This window comes from Procambarus clarkii, chromosome 91 (genome assembly GCF_040958095.1).
Source record: "Procambarus clarkii isolate CNS0578487 chromosome 91, FALCON_Pclarkii_2.0, whole genome shotgun sequence".
In the NCBI taxonomy this organism is placed as follows: domain Eukaryota; kingdom Metazoa; phylum Arthropoda; class Malacostraca; order Decapoda; family Cambaridae; genus Procambarus; species Procambarus clarkii.
This window is the reverse complement of record NC_091240.1, coordinates 10,705,643-10,727,433: the sequence shown is the minus strand read 5'-3', so window position 1 is coordinate 10,727,433 and position 21,791 is coordinate 10,705,643. Positions and strand designations below refer to the sequence as shown.

The following is a 21,791-nucleotide window of genomic DNA, read 5'->3' as shown; positions in this document are numbered from 1 at the left end:
CACCAAACTTCTCTGTTTATACACACTGAAAGTTTACTTCAATCACACACTATGGTCAAGAATTTTGTGGTCTTAATATCCCTCCAGACGTTAATAGGCCTTGCCCAACACCATCACATTGAGGTAAGTAACCAGCTCGTCCTCTCGAGTTGTTACGTCACAAAAATGATGTACTAAATTTGCCCAAACCGCAAATACAGCCTATATGCAAATACAGCAAATACAAATACAGCCAAACTTAAAATACAGCCTGAAAAGATCATCAGGGCAAATGGGGGAGACCTCTGACAAGCCGGCGGCCACCTATATTATAGTTTTTAATATAAGTTTTTATATTAGTATCTTAAGTTCTATGCTTCCTGTCCTCGTCGAGGCCTCTAGTATTGGTGGCCCTCAGGTAAATTCAGGTAAATCATGTGCTGAGTTTGGGAAACAGTCACGACCTCATCGCCGCCTTCTGCGTTCGTCGCTCTGTGGCTCTTCTGCTTGCTGAGTCAGTTTAGTCTTAGTAATGTAGCTCAGTGACAACACAGTTTGTTATTAGTTAAACAACTGTGTCGCGCTGTTATTTCCTGTTTATAACACACTCGGCGTGTCCTGCAGCGGGATTCGAACGGAGATCATTCTCTCTCTTGTTAGGTGAAGCCGCTATACACACTAAAGCACAGAAAAGTGCTGTTCATATATAAGGAATCAATATATATACGGTGGTATTGTCACCTTTTTCACAACGGTAGTCAATGGACGTTCATACTGTATCATAATATGGACGTTCATAATCTAGTTCATATGAACACTGGATGTTCATACTGTGTCACTTTGACGGTGACGGTGACACCGGTTTTCAAACGAACGGTTTCACTCGAAATTACATAAGCTACCATTTATATATACAGTATAAATATATATATTCAAACTTGCCATTTTTTATTTCCATCGAGTACGTTATCAACAACGAGTCTGATAACAACATACAAACTGGTCGTTATCGTGTTTCGGCGACAGTGATGAATGTACGAACGTAATAACTATGGTGTTCTAGTGTCCCTGGAGGGTGGGCAACACCCACAGGTACGTGGCACACTCCATTGCATAAGTGTATCAACATAAGTAAGTCGCCGTGTCGTAGCAAGAGTCAACGTGTGCACTTTCACCGTAGCGGTTGGCGGCCCCCGGAGGAATGTAGGACCCGAGGCGCTAAATATATTCTTACCGTTTCCTCACAAGTATTGCTTCCGGTCACTCGCTGGGCCGGGCCCTTCTTCACCATTACCTTCTTTTCAAGTACATTCTTCTCGAGCAGCCTGTTCTCCAGCTCTCTGTTTTCCAGCAGCTTGTTCTCCAGCAGCTTGTTCTCTAACACCCTATTCTTCTGCACCATGTTCTCGGGCATGCAGTTTTACAGTACCTTAGGAAGAAAACCCGCGTTCACCTTGTCACGTGTACCCAGACACAACAGTTAAGCAAGTCCCAGCTGTGTCTGGGTACAAGTAACAGGATGAACAACCCAGCGGGTTTTCTTCCTATTGGGGAGTGTTGTACCTGCTGGTATGGCGGAGTGTCCACCCACAGGATGAGTGGCGCTGCCCAATAAACACGCCCCTCGGGGCAAAACTTAAAAAAAAAAAACTTGTTCTCCAGAACACGTTTTCTAAAACCTATATTCTCCACCATACAGAAAAGAGCAACTATACCATTCACAAAGAGCGCAACAAACCCCGAGCCACAGGTCACTGGGAGAGGCAAGTATACCAGATTTAATTTTAATTTACAATTTCAGACGAAACACAACAGACAATATACGAAGCTCACTGGTTTTTTTAACACCTGCAGGCAAGGCTCCCGAGGAGCAAAATAATTTCTAGTTAGAAAGTGACTTTCAACTATTAATTCTGGTAACACAATATTCCAAAAACATTATAAAATAACACTTTTTTCTGTAAAATAAAAAATTATACGGTTCTGCTAAAAAAAAAATTTACATAGTCACATGGGGTTTTTCCACAGCCAAGGAAAGTTGATGTATCAGATAAAATACAGCATATATACACACACACACAAACAAGACAATATATTCCTAAACACACAGAAATCACAATAGCGTGATGCATCAAATGAACAAATCCACAAGAGCCGGGGTCATATACCACGTCGTAGCTCAGTCGATTAAGGCGCGTCTGGGATCCTCTCGGACGTAGGTTCGAACCCCCGTCACGGCCCTTATGGATTTGTTCATGTATTCCTAAAGCTGTTCCACGCTTTCCTGTATATATGCAACGTGTATAGTTTAATTTTGGACTACATCCATGCCTAAAGTATTCTTGGTGGATTGTCGGTAGACACTTGTGATTGTCAATTGCTTATTGTCAATATTGGTTTATTTAATAAGTGCATATGTGACATACTAATTGATTGTGAATATTTTAGTTTACCTTGAAAAGCTTCATAGAAAACACCGACCTCACCTAACCTTCTTAGTATGTTAAGATAAGCATCTTATTGCTTCTTAATTACAATTATTACTTAACCTATACCGTTGATAGGTTAAGTAATAATTGTAAATAAGAAGCAATAAGATGCTTATCAAGAAGGTTAGGTGAGGTCGGTGTTTTCTATGAAGCTTTTCAAGGTAAACCTTAATGACCCTCCAGAGGTTAACAACCATTAACACCAACCACACACACGCCATACTCTTATTATACTACAACATATAAAATTCACAAAAATATTTATACCTTAGCTTCCAAGCAGCGCAAGATTATCCCAAGTTAGCTCACACCACAGCCCCAGGCAAGCACATAACACAGCCCCAAGTTAGCACAAAACACCCTAAAGCACTCAACACAGACCACAGCATACAAGACAACCCACAGTTAGTACACAACACACACCCAACGTTAGCACACCAAACAACCCAATGCTAGCACACGCCATAGCCCAAATTTATCACACAGCACAGCCCTACGCTAGCACACAGCACAACTCTAGAATAGCACACAACACAGAACAAATTAGCAAGGACACCAGCCACGTGAGTCGTATAAGGAGCGTGACCCGTGATCTCTAGGTCCGGTTTACGAAGCGCTGCTCCTGCTCTTGTGAGTGACAAGTGTTGTTCTTCCAAAATCTGAAGCACGAGGCTGGTGATCCCTGATGTTAATGAGGTCAGCGTTCTGTCAGCGCCCTCCCTGTCTGCGCCCTCCCTGTCTGCGCCCTCCCTGTCAGCGCCCTCCCTGTCAGCGCCCTCCCTGTCTGCGCCCTCCCTGTCAGCGCCCTCCCTGTCAGCGCCCTCCCTGTCAGCGCCCTCCCTGTCTGCGCCCTCCCTGTCTGCGCCCTCCCTGTCTGCGCCCTCCCTGTCTGTGCCCTCCCTGTCTGCGTCCTCCCTGTCAGCGTCCTCCCTGTCAGCGTCCTCCCTGTCAGCGCCCTCCCTGTCAGCGTCCTCCCTGTCAGCACCCTCCCTGTCAGCGCCCTCCCTGTCAGCGCCCTCCCTGTCAGCGCCCTCCCTGTCAGCGCCCTCCCTGTCAGCGCCATCCCTGTCAGCGCCCTCCCTGTCAGCGCCATCCCTGTCACAGCATTCTGTCCTTTGGTACCAATTAGAATTTTTTACCAAAGCAGTTATTTACATTTTGCATAATTCCAGTAACCAAGTGGAGAGTTGTGGACTTCCAAAAATCCTGGATTGTGAAGACATCTGGTGAGAATATAAAGTGTCCGCCACGAAGATAATAGATATGATTCCCACAATAAGTAGCTGGTAATTATGAGGAAAAAGCTTTAGTTATACCTATCTAGTACTTGGAAGCGATTCGAGGACAATAAGCAGGGATACGAGGAAGGAACAGTGCCCAATCACTTTGACAATCGGGGACCGAACGGCGACTCGGTAAAAAGTGAGGCGGTCGCCACAATATTAAATATTTGATTCTGGAATGAGACATATTCCATACATTTCTGAAGCATCAAGGGATTACCAAAATTTAACATAAAACTTTTATAACTTCTGACACCCAAATCTTTTCAAAATGCTGTACCAGATAGGATTTCTGACCTGAGATAACGAGTAAAAATCAAAATGCTAAATAAAACTAATGTTCTAGAGCAAGAAGAACCATTCAGCGCAAACATTCTAACAAATCACTAAGAAAACATGAGACACATGAGCCATGTATACCCAGTTTGTTCCAACATTAACTTCAAATGTTGGAATATGGAAATTTATGCAACACGGGGCCCACGAATTATGGAGAGCGAGCAACAGAAATCCTCGAACTATGCAAAGCAAAGCAAAATTATCAACTCCGAAACGATTATTATTGCATAATGCTTCGACCACAAATCTAAAATGAACACTAACTGAAGCTTCATTACAGTAGTGAAGGTGCAATTAGATGGTAGACCCCGGAAGCCCCAGAAAGGTGAGGGACCATAAAATTGAGGGCTCTAATTGTAACAAATCCTCAGGCTGAACTTGAGGGAAAGTAGAGAAATGAAAGCCTATTATACCCGAATGCTTCTGGGTGCCCCTAAGTGCCTTGGGTGCCCCTAGTGCCTCTGGATGCCCCTAGTGCCTCTGGGTGCCCAAAGTACGTACGAGGCCCACAGAGAATAGATATCTCCGGACACCAGATGATCCCTCAAATTGGGTATACATGGTAAATTGAATGCCTTCTAGTATTTGTGTCCGTAGAAAATGAAAGCCTCAGAAAAAAATCCTGTAAAAAACGCCGACCTCTGGAACGTGAACACTGAATAGAAAATGTAAGTCTCTTGAAAAATAACTAACCTGCAAATTGCAAGTTCCCTTGATACGAAAAGGCCCCAGAGGAAGGAGATATCGTGGAGTATACTATAGCTTAAATCACTTCAGTTTCTGGGGGGGCCTTGCACAAGTACCATCAATAAAGAGCCGGAACAAACGAAAGTGGAAGTAGACCAGCGGCGGTTAGGTCGGTGGATCTGGGAATTACAGTCACTATATACTATGATCATCGTGCGAACAGCCTTCACGAATTACTCGGGCAATTGCGTTCTTCAACCCGCTTTTCAAGTCAGGCTTAGGCAATTATAGTCAATTTACTGTATATTTAACTAAATCGGTATTATATACAACAATTGCAAGACGACATGGAACAGTATTATCAAAAGTATCTTTGAAGAAGTGCGTTCTTTTTTTACAAATTATTGTTAGTACAAAGAGATTCACTTTCAAAATGTTCATTCTTGTTTGACTACCCACCAGGAGTTCACGGCTACCCACCAGGACGTGAACTCTCAAATGACTGTTCGCTCTGATTGGAAGCAATTTAAAATAATATGCATGAGGCAAAACTTGATCTTGCTCATGAAGACCTGATAGACACCAAGAGCTTGTTTGATCTTGCTCCTAGAGAGCTGACAAGCAAGAAAGACGTGTTTCAATTTGCTCGGAGCGCACTGACAGCAAAAATTTGTCTAATCTTATCGACTAAAGTTCTGGTAGCAAAAGTACTGTTTAACCTGCAATCACGTTTTAACTATTATAACTGACATATACATTAATTTATTATATAAATTTTATGGAAACAGCATTTGTATAATAATAGTATTTAAACATTGACTGAAATAAATAAAAAAATAAGGTTGGCATTCCTACCAATTCTGACTAGGATGCAAATCACTGTAAAATGATTCAACCTGCCTGATAGCCCACGAGTGGGTAAGGCGGTGGCCGGAGGGACCCCCCGTGTGCATACATGATATCCCTCCCGCTCCGGGGCCTTGTTAGGAGCTTCCACTATGAATAGTTTTTTCCATGTATGCCGATGTCAAGTCACCAATCCTGCCGCTTAGGCAGCTTGTTCTTTTGCCTTCAGCTTTAGTTCTTTTTAATGATATACTGTGCTCCTCTCCCTTTGTGTGCTGTGTCCCATATAAGAAAAAGAAAATACAAAAGAATTTTCCATTTTCTGTATGTTATTTTCATGTTATTATTATCATCTTAACTCTTGTGGGTTGTGATGAGATCTGCTATTTATGTGTATATTAGTTTGTGTTTGATAGGGAATTAGGTATGCTTAGGTGTGCCTTCTCGCCATGTCCTGTGGCTGGGGGGATTGGTGCCCTGAAGCTACATAAACACCCTATACCCCCCCGAAGTGGCAAGGGGAGTTAGGGGACACAATCTCAAGCTTTTACTATATATTACCATGTGAGTGTTTCCATACCGAGTTTTAAAGTGATAAACTTTTTGAAAAACTATGCTGTATATCCAGGTGATGTTCAAAATACCATTTTTATATATATAATGCTGGGAATTAAGTTCAGCCCAGGAAGTATAGGCCAACATGCCACAGAAGCGTCAAGAGCAAGTATAAGGATTTAAAGCTGCCAGAACTACGCTTGAAGCTTAGAAATTGAGCAGAGAGAGATTAGAAATTGGTTTCTAAATCCCCAATTAGAAATTGGGATTAGAAACGGGTTTCCATCTGATTTCCCCCACGATTGTGAATGGCGAATTCGACGTCCCAATTCCACCCAAAAAATAATTTTTTCTAATAAATTACCTCAGGTCAAAGCAATATTGCTGCTCCTTTTCTGACAATCAAAAGATTAAATAACTAAATGCCATCCTGAGAGGCTACGAGAGCGAGGCATTCTATATCAACTTTTTTTTCAGTTGAAAAAGACTTTAAACCCTGAAAAAGAGAGTATAAAAGACTTTCTCATTATATCGATGGGGTTCAGACTTTATTTACATGCCCATTTAATAAATTATATATATATATATTATATACATATATATATATATATATATGTCGTACCTAGTAGCCAGAACGCACTTCTCGGCCTACTATGTAAGGCCCGACTTGCCTAATAGGCCGAGTGATTTTCTTTATTTTCAATAAATTATTTCCAATTAGTTTATTTGAATAATTATTATTATATTATATTAAGAACATAAATTATTGACTTAGTTGTGTTAGTTTAGGTTTGGTTAAGATAGGTTAGGTAAGGTAGGGTTGGTCAGGTTTGGTTATATATCTACGTTAGTTTTAACTCAAATTTTTAAAAAATTAGCTCATAATAAATTGGATAGCTTTATCATTTCATAAGAAAAAATAAAAATATATAATTTCAGAAAAACTTGGCTTATTAGGCAAATCGGGCGTTGCATAGTAGGCCGAGTACAGCGTTCTGGCTACAAGGTACAACATTCTATATATGTTGTTAAATATGACCGAAAAAGTAAGATTAATAATTCTAACACGAATTTTCTCAATATTTCTTATGTTTCTTTTTACTGTCGATGGTAATTGAAAAATCAATTCTCCAAAATTCATTTTTATTTCTAGTCTGACGAGACCCTTGAACGCGTTTCGTAATAACTTATTACATTTTCAAAGATGTAATAAGTTATTGAAAATGAAAATGTAATAGATTTTTCTATTACACGCGCACTCACATCACGTGGTTGATTACGACTTACGACCGCTATGATTTATACTGCATCATAATTTGTCCGATGGGAATTTTAACGTCAAAATGCAATGTATTGTTCGAGAGGACAGGTTAAGATAAGCAATCTCCCCCCCCCCCCAAAAAAAAAGACTAAAGGGCAGTAACAAAACATGTAGATAAAATTATGTTGATAAGTGTACATATATACATGCTTCAAACCATTCATCTACACACATTCACATACGCTGTAATACTTTTGAAAAATCTTTTTGAAAAAATGAAAGGCAGGCAGGAGGGTTACTGTACTCACCTAGTTGTACTCACCTAGTTGTGTTTGCGGGGGTTGAGCTCTGGCTCTTTGGTCCCGCCTCTCAACCGTCAATCAACAGGTGTACAGATTCCTGAGCCTATTGGGCTCTATCATATCTACACTTGAAACTGTGTATGGAGTCAGCCTCCACCACATCTCTTCCTAATGCATTCCATTTGTCCACCACTCTGACACTAAAAAAGTTCTTTCTAATATCTTTGTGGCTCATTTGGGCACTCGGTTTCCACCTGTGTCCCCTTGTACGTGTTCCCCTTGTGTTAAATAGACTGTCTTTATCTACCCTATCAATTCCCTTCAGAATCTTGAATGTGGTGATCATGTCCCCCCTAACTCTTCTGTCTTCCAGCGAAGTGAGGTTTAATTCCCGTAGTCTCTCCTCGTAGCTCATACCTCTCAGCTCGGGTACTAGACTGGTGGCAAACCTTTGAACCTTTTCCAGTTTAGTCTTATCCTCGACTAGATATGGACTCCATGCTGGGGCTGCATACTCCAGGATTGGCCTGACATATGTGCTATACAAAGTTCTGAATGATTCTTTACACAAGTTTCTGAATGCCGTTCGTATGTTGGCCAGCCTGGCATATGCCGCTGATGTTATCCGCTTGATATGTGCTGCAGGCGACAGGTCTGGCGTGATATCAACCCCCAAGTCTTTTTCCTTCTCTGACTCCTGAAGAATTTCCTCTCCCAGATGATACCTTGTATCTGACCTCCTGCTCCCTACACCTATCTTCATTACATTACATTTGGTTGGGTTAAACTCTAACAACCATTTGTTCGACCATTCCTTCAGCTTGTCTAAGTCTTCTTGAAGCCTCAAACAGTCCTCTTCTGTTTTAATCCTTCTCATAATTTTAGCATCGTCTGCAAACATTGAGAGAAATGAATCGATACCCTCTGGGAGATCATTTACATATATCAGAAACAAGATAGGACCGAGTACAGAGCCCTGTGGGACTCCACTGGTGACTTCACGCCAATCGGAGGTCTCACCCCTCACCGTAACTCTCTGCTTCCTATTGCTTAGATACTCCCTTATCCACTGGAGCACCTTACCAGCTACACCTGCCTGTCTCTCCAGCTTATGTACCAGCCTCTTATGCGGTACAGTGTCAAAGGCTTTCCGACAATCCAAGAAAATGCAGTCCGCCCAGCCCTCTCTTTCTTGCTTAATCTTTGTCACCTGATCGTAGAATTCTATCAAGCCTGTAAGGCAAGATTTACCCTCCCTGAACCCATGTTGGCGATTTGTCACGAAGTCCCTGCTCTCCAGATGTGTTACCAGGTTTTTTCTCACGATCTTCTCCATCACCTTGCATGGTATACAAGTCAAGGACACTGGCCTGTAGTTCAGTGCCTCTTGCCTGTCGCCCTTTTTGTATATTGGGACCACATTCGTCGTCTTCCATATTTCTGGTAGGTCTCCCGTCTCCAGTGACTTACTATACACTATGGAGAGTGGCAAGCAAAGTGCCTCTGCACACTCTTTCAGTACCCATGGTGAGATCCCATCTGGACCAACAGCCTTTCTAACATCCAGATCCAGCAGGTGTCTTTTGACCAAGGTCAACTTATTGTATATATTATATATTCTTATATTGTATATTATTTAATAAAACAAATAAAAAGTTGGCAAGACGGACCACTTGCCAACTTTTTTTTGTTTCACAATTTTTTTTTATCATAACTCAGACTATGTTTCAAATCTGAAGAACTTTCCTTGCCCCTAAACCTCGTCCTCAATTGTTCCCGCCCCCTCCTCCCCGTCCCACCAAAAACAAAACAAAAAAAATACTGTTTAGACGGTTACGACGATATCATTACATTTGGACGGTTAGGCGACTATTTTAGCAATCATTGGCGAACAATGTCTTTCATTAACATCGTTAGGTTAATTGTGTTGTTAAGGTCCTAGCGCCCATGAGATCCCGTTTGGTGACTTGACTGTATATAATACAACTATAATTTTACCAATGTCTATGGCAAGGATGCGGCAAACCGCTGGTAATAACCAGGTGGGATTGAGGTATCGAGTCCTTCAGCGTCGCGTCATGCAGCCTCGGGTTGCAAGTAAATACTGTGGCTGCTGCGAGAGAAGAGGGATCAACCGGTTCAGTTTTCACATTAAATCTAGAGCCACAGATGTGACTAACAAGCTGTCTAGGATCCTAGCACAGATTATGTCATTTCTCTCTCTCAGCTTCTCTGTTATTCTCAACGCTAGGATCACCGGGCCACGTCTGTGGTAGAAAATAATAATACATGTAATAAAAAAAACGGTATAGCGCATTAATCACATATGCCTTTAGGCTTAATACGAGCATAGCGTCTGTTGGCTCTTAACATTTAATCACTTTGGTTTGGCAAAGATCAAGAGTGTCGGGAGTCTTTGCATCATCCTGAATCCTAAACGGGGGGAAGGGGGCCCAGGAGCTCAAGCCGCAAACATGCACATGTATGTGCACGCACGCGCGCCAACGCACTCAACCCCTAAACCACTAGTGAGGGTGCGGTCGCCGCTGAAGCCCACATGGACGGTAACTACCTAATTATGTCATTAATCTCAACGCCATGGCGGCGAGCCGTCCCAATATTTGTGCAACCGTACATTCATTACGTGATACGAGACTAGATCATACACACTCTTGTGTACGAGACAATTCTTAAACGGAAATCGCTCACGATTTTTGTTTTTAAGTGAATGTTCCATTCGTGACGAGCGGGACTCGTCGTGTGGGTTACCTTGCGGTAATTCTGAGGATCAGCGTCCGCATCATCATCTACACCAAGAAGATCTTTCACGTTAGTAAAAATGTAAACATAAATAAAGCCATTGAACGTTGCAGGGACATGTAGCCTGATCTGAAATCGGGCATCCTTATGACAGCATGATCAATGAGGCTATTCATGTTAGCAATTAATAGGACCACATCTACCACACTGTGGCTGAGCCAGCACTTGTCGAGATCACTGTAGGAGACTTTCAACCTCCAAGAATACTTCTTAGGTTTGCTGGTAGGAGCCTGAAGAATTTTGTCAAATTATAAAATAATAAACCCGGTCCATGAGATCGAACCCCCACATCACTGGATTCGCCAGTCACATAACTACCGACTGGGGAGTCTAGAGACGCGTGTTCGATCCCATTGTATGGCTTCATTATTGTCTCATAGATACATCTTGTTTAATGTTTTCAAATATAGCTGTCACCGTATTTACCATAGAGTTTATTCACTATTCTCATGTCCTGCACGAGGCTATGTAGTGCATAGGAACCTTTGGAACATTTCTGTGTATTTGTCAAGTATAGTTTTTGAGATATTTTTCTTCGTTCCATAGAGTACACTGTGAGTACACTGGTCGTTCCCGAGAGTACATTGTAACTACTCTGATACGATTTCAAAGAACACTGAGTACTATGAGGTGGTTCCAGAGCGAACAATGTCAGTATTCTGGTACAATAGAGTAGGAAAAAATTTAGATGTGACCTCCCAAAAGACGATCCAAACCGCCGACCTTTCACATAAACCACAGTTGCCAGAGCTGAATATTAAGACAGGGCGTGAACGTAGAGCATGTACAGAGCACCTCTGTAATGACAATTTTATGTCTAAGATTGCTCATATTTCCTGTTATGGAGTTGCTGTGATGGTGGTGGTGGTGTTGTTGCGATGATAGTGACAGTGGTGTTATGGTGGTAGTGGTGCTGGTGGTGATGTGATGACAGTGGTGGTGATATTGTGGTGAAGGTGATTGTAAGACAGTTTTCCAGTAGTAATCTTACCAGCTGTTTGTCGGAGAAACCCCCAGCGGTTCAAGGCTAAGAGGGCCATGAACCGGTTGGCTACGAAATATTTCATGATGGAGGGAGACTGCACTCTATATTGCCTCGTTAGACTCCTGTTCTAGTTCAGAGCCTCTGAACCCCTCACATTGACGAGACGTACAAGAAATAGGCATGTTTGGAAATCAAACTTGGAGACCTTTCTTATGTGTTGCAGGCTTTCAACCACTGGCCACGACCACGGCAAAGAATTGAACCGACTAATGGCTGTTCGAGTTCAACCTCAACAAGTGTAAGGAAAGAAAGAGACGGGAAAGGGAGATACAATACCAAACTTACACCATAAGGGGAAGGCAACTGAGGACCACTCAGCACCCCACTGTTAAGAGAAGTTAAAAGTAACAAAACTTAAAAGCGAATAAGTGGAATTGTGATTCAAAATAGGCTACAGTGTCTTAAAAATAACCATGTTTTCCATGAAAAACTAACACTTCCCTGCCTCTAAAGTTATGTATTTAGCCAATATAGCTATGTTATTTACTTGCCATTGGTAAATATGTGAAAGGGCAGAAATTAATGAAAATTATGTACGCAGGAACACTGGGAGCAATAACGCATAACCTAACCTAACGCTTATGGACATAAAAGCAAAGGGAATGGCTGTCAAACTGTAGTACAAGTCATTAACGTTCAAGTTCGACAGTATGTCAGGCCGGGTGCCGCCCTGGAAACACAAACCGAAACTGTCTCTATTTTCTGCTTGTTACAACTTGTAATAAAGTTGTTACATCTTGGCTTTACGTGTTTATGACGTATTAGAACGTTGTTACAACCTGCTATATTGGTTGTTATAACTGGTTAGGAAGTGTTAAAACTTGTTCGAACGTTGTACCAACGTCGTAGTTTCGGTGTGTATTTGGCGGGACTAACTGACCAGCACCAGATTTTTTGTTTGAAAAGTATGAAATTGAAATAGGCCAAGAAAAATATCATCACTGACAAAGTTATTCGCAGGTCCTCAATGGGCACAGAGATCGTGACGATACTTACTATGTGTACAATACACCAGCCGCTTGTAACAACAGACACATTGTCACAAAAAAAAAATAAGTTCTAAACTCTCCGAACATAACCAAACCGAGGACCCACGAATAGAAAACGGGACAGCCCATCAATTTTACGAGCCTCTATGATTTATAGTACATTATATTTTGACGTTGGAGAGTTCAATGTCAAAATGCGATGACGCACTCAGGAGAACGGATTGCTTCAAGAGGACAGGTATAGTCATAGCGACTCAGGAAAATCACGTTTTATAAGCGTGGATCAAGAGGTTAGGGGGGTCGGTTAGGTTAAGATCGCGCATTTTAATACGCCTTTCATAGTCCGTTGTGGCAACGCGAGAAGACGGGCTGGGTCTAGACCTTTACAGGTCACATGTTAGACTTAAGTCCAACCTCCATGTTTTTGTTATATTTGTTACAACTTACTATATTGGTTGTTAAAATTGTTAGGTGTTGTTAAATCTTGTTCGAACGTTGTAGTAAGTTCGTAGTTTCGTAGCGTGTTTGGCGGGCGATAGCCTAGGGTGAGGGCGTGGCTACACACATTTCACGTGCGTCTCAACGTTATTCATATTACTGAGAAGGATTGTGATGAGCGACATGTTATGTTGATCCAAACATATGACGTTACTAGTTACAAGAAGCCGGTGGCAGATGATGCTCTCACTAGCTAACATCTAATATAAATATAGATAATAAATCTCGTTATTTTCATCTGGAGATCAATATTACTAGTAGCCTCTAAATGTTTTAAAAAATCTAAAAGATGTTTTGGTAAGGAGTTAAGATTAAAACCACATCTATATTACTGACCTAGAAGTATTTATTGTGGATTAGGCTTCCTGTAGCTTTCAGACTTTTTTCTTGCCATACATCTCCAGAATGTTGTTATTTAATGGTCCAGACTTGTAGCCTGAACATTGAGTATAGTCCAGCTATCTAGTTTAAGATACCTCTCTCTCGTCTCTTTTTCCAGAGAGTACAGAGTATTTTGTGGTGATCTTAAAAGCTTAAGTGCTTCACTGATCCATTGCGACCACTGAAGGATCTTTGCACATTAACTCGAATATCTCTGCTGCCATTAAGGTAATGCGAGAGCCGAACAACATTCCACACGAGAGAAATACTAGGTCAAGAAACTCATTGTAAACTGGAGTAAACTCATTGTAATTTACACTGTATACCAGGCTTATATGCGTCTTGTGAAGAAGCATCTTGTCTTACGTGTTGTTTTCAACTACTACTGTTAATTATTACCACAGAATTGAGTAGAAATATCTGAAACCTATATCCAAGCCTAATCGAAGTTCCAACTAGGACGACAACCGACCAACTACCGGGTAGCAGTCTTACTGCTTGATGAACAGATGCATCAGGTGAAAGGGAAATCTGCCCAAGCGTTTCTGTGTTGCTCGCGGAGTGACCTCAGGATCTCTATTGCGAGTCGAGGACGTAGACCACTGGGGAATTGAGCAATCTGTTATTGTTTTAGTTTCTTATATATGCCCATAATGTTGCTAAGAACAGATGGAAGTAATCCTAGTCTGCAGAGTTGCAGACAGATTGCATCAGGACCGCACGCCACTTACACACTGCTGTGTCAACTACCTGGTAGCATAGTTCTGAGAAATGGGATATAAACGATGTAGGGGACCTGGTTGTAAAGCGATTGATGTGTCATATTCTAAGGGAAACTCGTAAGAAAAGCCTTGAGATGAAGGGAAAACTTGTTAAGCCCGCTAACAAGATTTTTAAGACACAGTATCCCCCCAAATATTTACGTGTGCTGTGTGCCGTGACACTGGAGTCGAAAAGCAGCACTCCACCGTATTCAAGTATAAAAATGATTGCTTACTACCCTGGAAACACAAACCGAAACTGTCTCTATTTTCCGCTTGTTACAACTTGTAATAAAGTTGTTATATCTTGGCTTAACGTGTTTATGACGTATTAGAACGTTGTTACAACTTGCTATATTGGTTGTTATAATTGGTTAGGAAGTGTTAAACCTTGTTCAAACGTTGTACCAACGTCGTAGTTTCGGTGTGTGTTTAGCGGGTATATACCTTGTTTTTGTATCGGTCATAATGGTGCACACACATTTAGCACAAAAGGGCATAATAAAAGAATGTAAAATAAAAGCTGGTTCATAATTTTGTTGTGACTTTTAGACTTATGGGATACTATAAATATATATAGGTTACTAAGGTCGCCTGGATGATGAATGACGCACCACCACCATCCTCCCGCACACAAGTGCACCAACTTCCACCAGCCAACACCACTCATACTCCCATTATAATCACCGCCATTTACACCCAGGTACGCCATACCAGCGGGTACTATTTGAGAGTTAATATGTCGTTCGTTGTAATAATTCTTATGTTGGTGCCTGAAGACACCTCGTCAAACACATGTTCTGTGCCCGTTTTCTCTCTCTCACATTGTCTACTCTATTTAAGCAAATTCGCTTTCCACACATTCGTTTACACCCTCAAGATTGCATGTCCACCGCTTTCAAACAAGGTCATGTCACCAAGTATGCTAAGCTGACGAACAGTACAGTAGCTTTCAGGCACCTGAACACCGATGCGATACACAATGAAATCACAATAGCCTCATATATATCTATGAGAAATCTTTGGAGCAGTTTGGAGTTACTTCGATCCTCGTCCTGCTCAAAACGTTTTCTCATAGATGCGATCCAAACGCTTCATACAACATACGTCCGACCAGTGCTGGAGTAAGCAGCATTTACGCAGAGCCCATACCTGAAAAAGCACGGCGTAAATGTAGAAATTAAAGGTGCTTCCTATAAGAGTGGGTTGATCTACTCCTGAGAGAAAAGAGAACTAAGGGGACATGATCCAGACATATAAAATGCTCAGAGTTTTCGATGCAAAATGAACAAAATGATTAGGTTACATAGCGTAACAAGCAGCCTAGCATAAAAGCTAAAAACACAGAGGAAGGGGTAGAGGAATGAACGGTAGTATTTCTTCAGTGAAAGAGCAATTCGAGGAATAAGAATAGCTTTCTCTACACATAGTTTTAAAAGCAGTTATGAGAAGAAACAAAGTGGTGGGGAGTCGTTGCATCGGATGGTCCTGCAGACACTCCCGTTGGAAAAGGAACCCAACGATACATCCCCTGAGGAAGGCCCGGGGGACTACTCCAGATGAGCTATCGGTCCTTGAGACGTACTTAAGTCCCCCCCCCCTCCCCATTCGTGCACACATACTGCTAAATGCAGCTGTCCGACAAATACTTAAAAGAGCATTTGTTTGCCGACTATAATATCCATGGCCTTACCTGGCCTTAACATTCCTCTTAAAGTGGTTTAGAAGTAGTAAAAGCGAAGACCTCAGTCACTGGTAATATCACGCGCCTTATACATGAGTCAAGTAAACATTGGCCATCTCTAAATCAAGTCACGTACGCCTCTTTCCCCATAGCTCCCCGAAGGATGCATTGCTTTTAGTCACTATAGTTTACTGCATTTTCTCTAGACGATGAATCCATACGATACAAAATTCTTGTAATTATTTTGTACAAAAGTTGCGCTGCATTGTTTGTTGCACTTCCAGAAGTCTGATTTGTTATTGGGAGACTTAGGCTTAATGAATTCCCATAGGCCTGAGGGCTTTACCAGAGGCCTGAACGTTTTTAATGCGGTTCTGTGAACTGCTCTTCCAAAAAGCTTAAGGGCTAGCCACAATCATTTTAGTGCTTTCTCAGAGGCATGAGTGCTTTCTCAGAGGCATGAGTGCTTCCCAGAGCCCTGAGTGGTCTCTCTATGCCTAAGTGTTTTCTAGAAGCCTGGATGTTTCTTTCCAGAGGTTTGAGTGCTCCTAATCAGCATTTATTTTATGAATTTAACTACCTACGACTTCAAGTACCGCAGCTCGCGGCGTTTGTGTGAAATTCAGACCTAAAAGAGTAAGATGATCGTGACTACATATTCTCCGTGTGGCGAGACAGGTTAGAAACACACAATATTTTGGGTGTTTGAGAGAGAGAGAGAGAGAGAGAGAGAGAGAGAGAGAGAGAGAGAGAGAGAGAGAGAGAGAGGAGGGGGGGGGGATGGGGGGAGATCTTTGTGGTCAAGCGGTGAGTGATTCTCAGCCATAGGTCCCGGGTTCGAATTCTGGCCGAAGCTGAGACAAATTGGCAGCGTTTCCTTTCAAGTCGTGCTTCTGTTTACCTAGCAGAAGTCAGAAGGCGTCTACTCTTGTACTCCCCCGAGGGAGGGAGAGATATGGAGGGTGGATGAGACATAATGGGAGGGTGGATGAGATATGGAAGGTGGATGAGAGAGAGAGTTATGGTTGATCTCTCGGAATGCACAAGATGTTTTAGACCGTTGTCTGTTCCCCTGAATGGTACAAATGGTAGGGCCGGAGAAAGTCCGAAGTGCAAATGTGAGCATGATCTATGAACGAAGATACAGTATGACCATAATAATCATATCAGTGCATAAGCCGAGACGTGATAAAGATGAATGCATTTCATAATTTCTGCATATACCATATACACGGCAATTGTTAAATGCAGCAGACAGAATAGGTTGAAAAAAATTGCATTTAAGAATGGTACTGGAGTATTGTGTTAAATTATTAAAGAAAAGATCTGGATATATTTTTTTATATCTTTTTTTATATGAAAAGATCTGGATATATTATAAAAACTGGGACACCTAACGAATTACATAAATAGACATTAAGCTACACAGAACTCTGATTCAGAATGAGTCTTCTTCATGAGAGCTAATCCAAGCCTATTTGAGAGAAAATCATCCTTTCGCCTGATTGGATCCGGTTCTTTAGTTCTCGTATCAAGTCCAACAGAAGTCCAACAGAAGTCGATCACATGTAATGGTAGATTAAATACAGTCACGTGACTGCCATGCCAGCATCTAGAAGATTTGCAGATCCGCAATTGTTTTTGCTAATTCATAGTTTAACAAATTAAAGATGAATAAAATACGATAAAATATCATAAAACGTAAATGAGAATTGTTTTGGGTTTGGTTTTGGGCTTAAGGTCTACAACCGCTATTTTGAATCTTGAAGTTATCTTGAAATGATTTCGGGGCTTTAGTGTCCCCGCGGCCCGGTCCTCGACCAGGCCTCCACCCTCAGGAAGCAGCCCGTGACAGCTGACTAACTCCCAGGTACCTATTTTACTGCTAGGTAACAGGGGGCATAGGGTGAAAGAAACTCTGCCTATTGTTTCTTGCCGGCGCCTGGGATCGAACCCAGGACCACAGGATCACAAGTCCAGCGGACCGGCTCCGGCTAGAGGGACTATTAAAAAAAAAGTAACATTCTTCGAGTAGTTTTCCGTGGTAAATTGCTAAAACAATGTTGTGACGTGTAAAATTGCTAGAAGCAACGCTTAAGCTCTGTGCTTGATAAGACACTTGAGGCTACGCTTCAACGCTGCATATTAAGACGTATTGAGCTTATGCTTGAGTGTTGCACATCACGAAATATCTCACAGGTATAGAGCAGGTTCCTGCCAGACGTGATAGCCACTGTGTGTATTCACCTATTTGTGCCTGCGGGGGTTGATGTTTGGCTCTTTGGTCCCGCCTCTCAACCGTCAATCAACTGGTGTACAGATTCCTGAGCTTCTCGAGTTCTATCATTTCTACATTTGAAACTGTGTATGGAGTCAGCCTCCACCACATCACTTCCTAGTGCATTTCCATTTTCTAACTACTTTGACACTGAAAAAGTTATTTCTAATATCTCTATGGCTCATTTGGGTACTCAACTTCCACCTGTGTTCCCTTGTGCGTTTACCACCCGTACTAGATAAGCCATCCTTCTCTACCCTGTTATCTTGAGATGATTTCGGGGCTTTAGTGTCCCCGCGGCCCGGTCCTCGACCAGGCCTCCACCCCCAGGAAGCTGCCCGTGACAGCTGACAAACACCCAGGTATCTATTTACTGCTAGGTAACAGGGACATAGGGTGAAAGAAACTCTGCCCATTGTTTCTCGCCGGCACCCGGGATCGAACCCAGGACCACAAGGTCAGCGTGTTGTCCGCTCGGCCGACCGGCTCCCTTCCCAAAATTCCCCTGAGAATTTTGTATGTGGTGATCATGTCTCCCCGAGCGCTTCTGTCTTCCAGCGACGTGAGGTGCAATTCACTCAGCCTTTCCTCGTAACTCATGCCTGTTAGTTCTGGGACTAGCCTAGTGGCATACCTCTTAACTTTTCCCAACTTCATCTTTTGCCTGACAAGGTACGGGCTCCATGCTAGGGCCGCATACTCCAGGATTGGCCTTACATACGTGGTATACAAGATTCTGAGAGATTCCTTACACAGGTTTCTGAAGGCTGTTCTGATGTTAGCCAGCCTCGCATAGGCCGCTGATGTTATTCTTTTGATGTGGGCTTCGGGACAGATTTGGTGTGATATCAACTCTTAGATCTTTCTCTCTGTCCGTTTCGTGAAGGACTTCATCTCCCATTCGGTATCCAGTGTCTAGCCTCCTATTTCCTTCGCCTAGTTTCATCACCTTACATTTACTTGGGTTGAACTTTAGAACTCATTTGTTGGACCATTCCTTCACTTTGTTTAGGTCATCTTGTAGCCTTGATACTATATCTTAATCCTCCTTATAAATTGTTGCATCATCAGCAAACATTGAGAGGAATGAGTCTATTTACTCTGAGATCATTTACATATATCAGAAACAATATAGGTCCAAGGACTGATCCCTGTAGGACTCCACTGGTGACGCCTTGCCTCTCCAAGACCTCTCCCCACCCGTCACAGTGACTCGCTGTCTTTTGTTGCTTAGGTACTCTCTTATCAAGTGGAGTACCTTCCCTTTCACTCCTACCTGCATCTCCAGCTTGTGCACTAGTCTCTTATGTGGTACTGTGTCAAAGGCTTTCTGGCAATCCAAAAATATGCAATCTGCCCAGCCCTCTCTATCTTGCCTGATTTGTGTTGCCTGGTCAAAGAATTCAATTAATTCTGTGAGACATGATTTGCCATCCCTCCCTGTGTTTATGTTGGCCCAAAAATGGAATCATGCAACTACTCAAAAGTTAAGCCTGAAGAACGCAGAAATAAAGCAAATTCTCAGTATGTATATACATAGAATTGAGACACTCTCGGCGCCCATATTCATTGTCCTCGTGACATTTTTACTGTGTCGTTTCTTGATGCCAAAGTTATGTAGCACATTCTCCCAAATTCCTTCCAGGTCTTTCAAACTAAAAATTTTACCAAAAACTAAAGTGGGACGGTCTCACGCGTTAATGAAATCAATTATCACGACGGTTTTATTTGAGCACAGCGTCACCGCATCCCTGCCGACGCGTCCGCAGTCCGTGAGAATGAAACTAGCAGTGACATTTATTGAGTAACACACGACGGGCTCGCCATAGCCCGTGCTGCTTGGAATTTTTTGTTCCAGGTAGCGAATCTTTAACAACAACAACATATTGAGTAACCAGAGGGCAAGCAGGTATTTGGTTTAAGATTTCAATTTTATACTACTCTATATGGAATGTTCTTCAGAATACGAATTATTGACTTAAGCTCTTTCAGACTTCCAATAAAAAAAATCCTTAATGATAAGCACAGACCGTCTGCCAAGTGACAAGCAGGTGGCTTAAGGTGCTCTCACTCTCTCACACTAACGCCTCTCCAGTCTCCACTTCCTCTCTCATCCACCAGGTAATATATTCGTCATGTAAAGCAGCACTGTAATTACTGTAAGGATGTATACACCCCACATCTCGGTGTGTGAACAAAGAGAGGTTACTTTTAGCCAATAGATTTATATTTAGATTTTTTATTCAGGTAAAGATACATGCATTGAGTTACATACATAATGTTGGATTTAAAGATAGAGATAATACATACAATACCTGAAGCCACTAGTACGCATAGCGTTTTGTTCTGTGTTTCGGGCAATAACTTCATTCCGTTCTAAAGAATACTAGTTAGTTGGACAGTAAGCTCTCGTGGTGGCTTTAATAACTCTTTCGCGGTTGATGAGCTTAGAGCTAAACACTAAATCAATACTTTGAGGTTCATTATAAAGTTCCCTGCTGGGTGTTCCTTGCGGTACACCGAAGTGTTGCTATTGTTTCTCCCGTGTTCCGTGCGACGTGCTTCCTTTGTGGGAAGTGATGGGAAGGAAGAGTGGTGGGGGGGTTACCTTGAGGTCCTTCCGGGGCTTAGCGTCCCCGCGGCCCGGTCGTCGACCAGGCCTCCTGGTTGCTGGACTGTTCAACCAGGCATATGGATCGGGGGTAATCTACCCCGGGCACTGCCGGGTATCCCTTCTAATAAGCACATACTTGCACTAAAAATTTACCCCCCTCCCTCCACCGCTTTTTGATGTATATACGCTGTATACTTTAGTTCTGGACAATTTTCAAGACTAAAGTATATATGCCTGCTACAGTAGTAAGCTTTAGTCAAGGTTCTATTGATTGCCTTGGTTAAAAGACAGCCATATAAGTTTAACATCAGTGTCTACCGAAATGTATCAGAAAAAAGAATACATAAAGAAGTTGCCGAATGTGTGTCATACAAATATGACGATCGTCAGAGTTGGACATACTAGGAGAGTAATGTTGAAAGTGTAGGAGCTACACTCCTGTTGTACATGCAGCTCCTGTTGTACATGCAGCTCCTGTCTCTTTCCCTGCCCATCCTTTTTTGTGAAGAAACCCCAAGTTTCCTGCATACATACGAACATGTTCAGGTACGACCTGGCTAATTAACAATCACCTCGAGAAGCTGTATCTCTGCTAGGAAGGTCGTCAACAACATCTCGGTCGTCATCTAACAGGTACTACAACTCGAATGGTATATAGAGACCTGCTGGGTACTGCTGGAGAGACGGTGTCAATCAACTGCCCAACGGAGCACGCTGTCCACTTTTGCGAAATTACAGTATTCCACGGGTAAATGATGCTGTATTATACTTAAGAGTCGGTTTTGTCTTGGGCTTCTGGAGGGTTATTAATTCCACCACAACAGCTTACTAACCAACAAGCAGGTGCACTTTAGTTCTGAAGAGAACCCAAGCCTAAAGTAAACTCTGTATATACACAGAAAAGCAGAATACACTTCTTGAGATATATTATATATATTATATATTATATATATTATATATATTATATATTATATATATAT

The 21,791-nt window shown here is 42.2% G+C and overlaps 1 protein-coding gene across 1 annotated transcript in view; it reads left to right on the top strand.

Annotated features, from left to right (window-relative positions):
* Positions 1-21,791, top strand: part of LOC123773843 (mucin-2) — a 52,157-nt gene that overhangs the window by 9,549 nt on the left and 20,817 nt on the right. Inside the window, exon 4 of the mRNA XM_069318899.1 lies at positions 10,467-10,570. Within this exon, the coding sequence (XP_069175000.1) occupies positions 10,467-10,570 (104 nt within the window). The remainder of the gene's footprint in view (positions 1-10,466; positions 10,571-21,791) is intronic.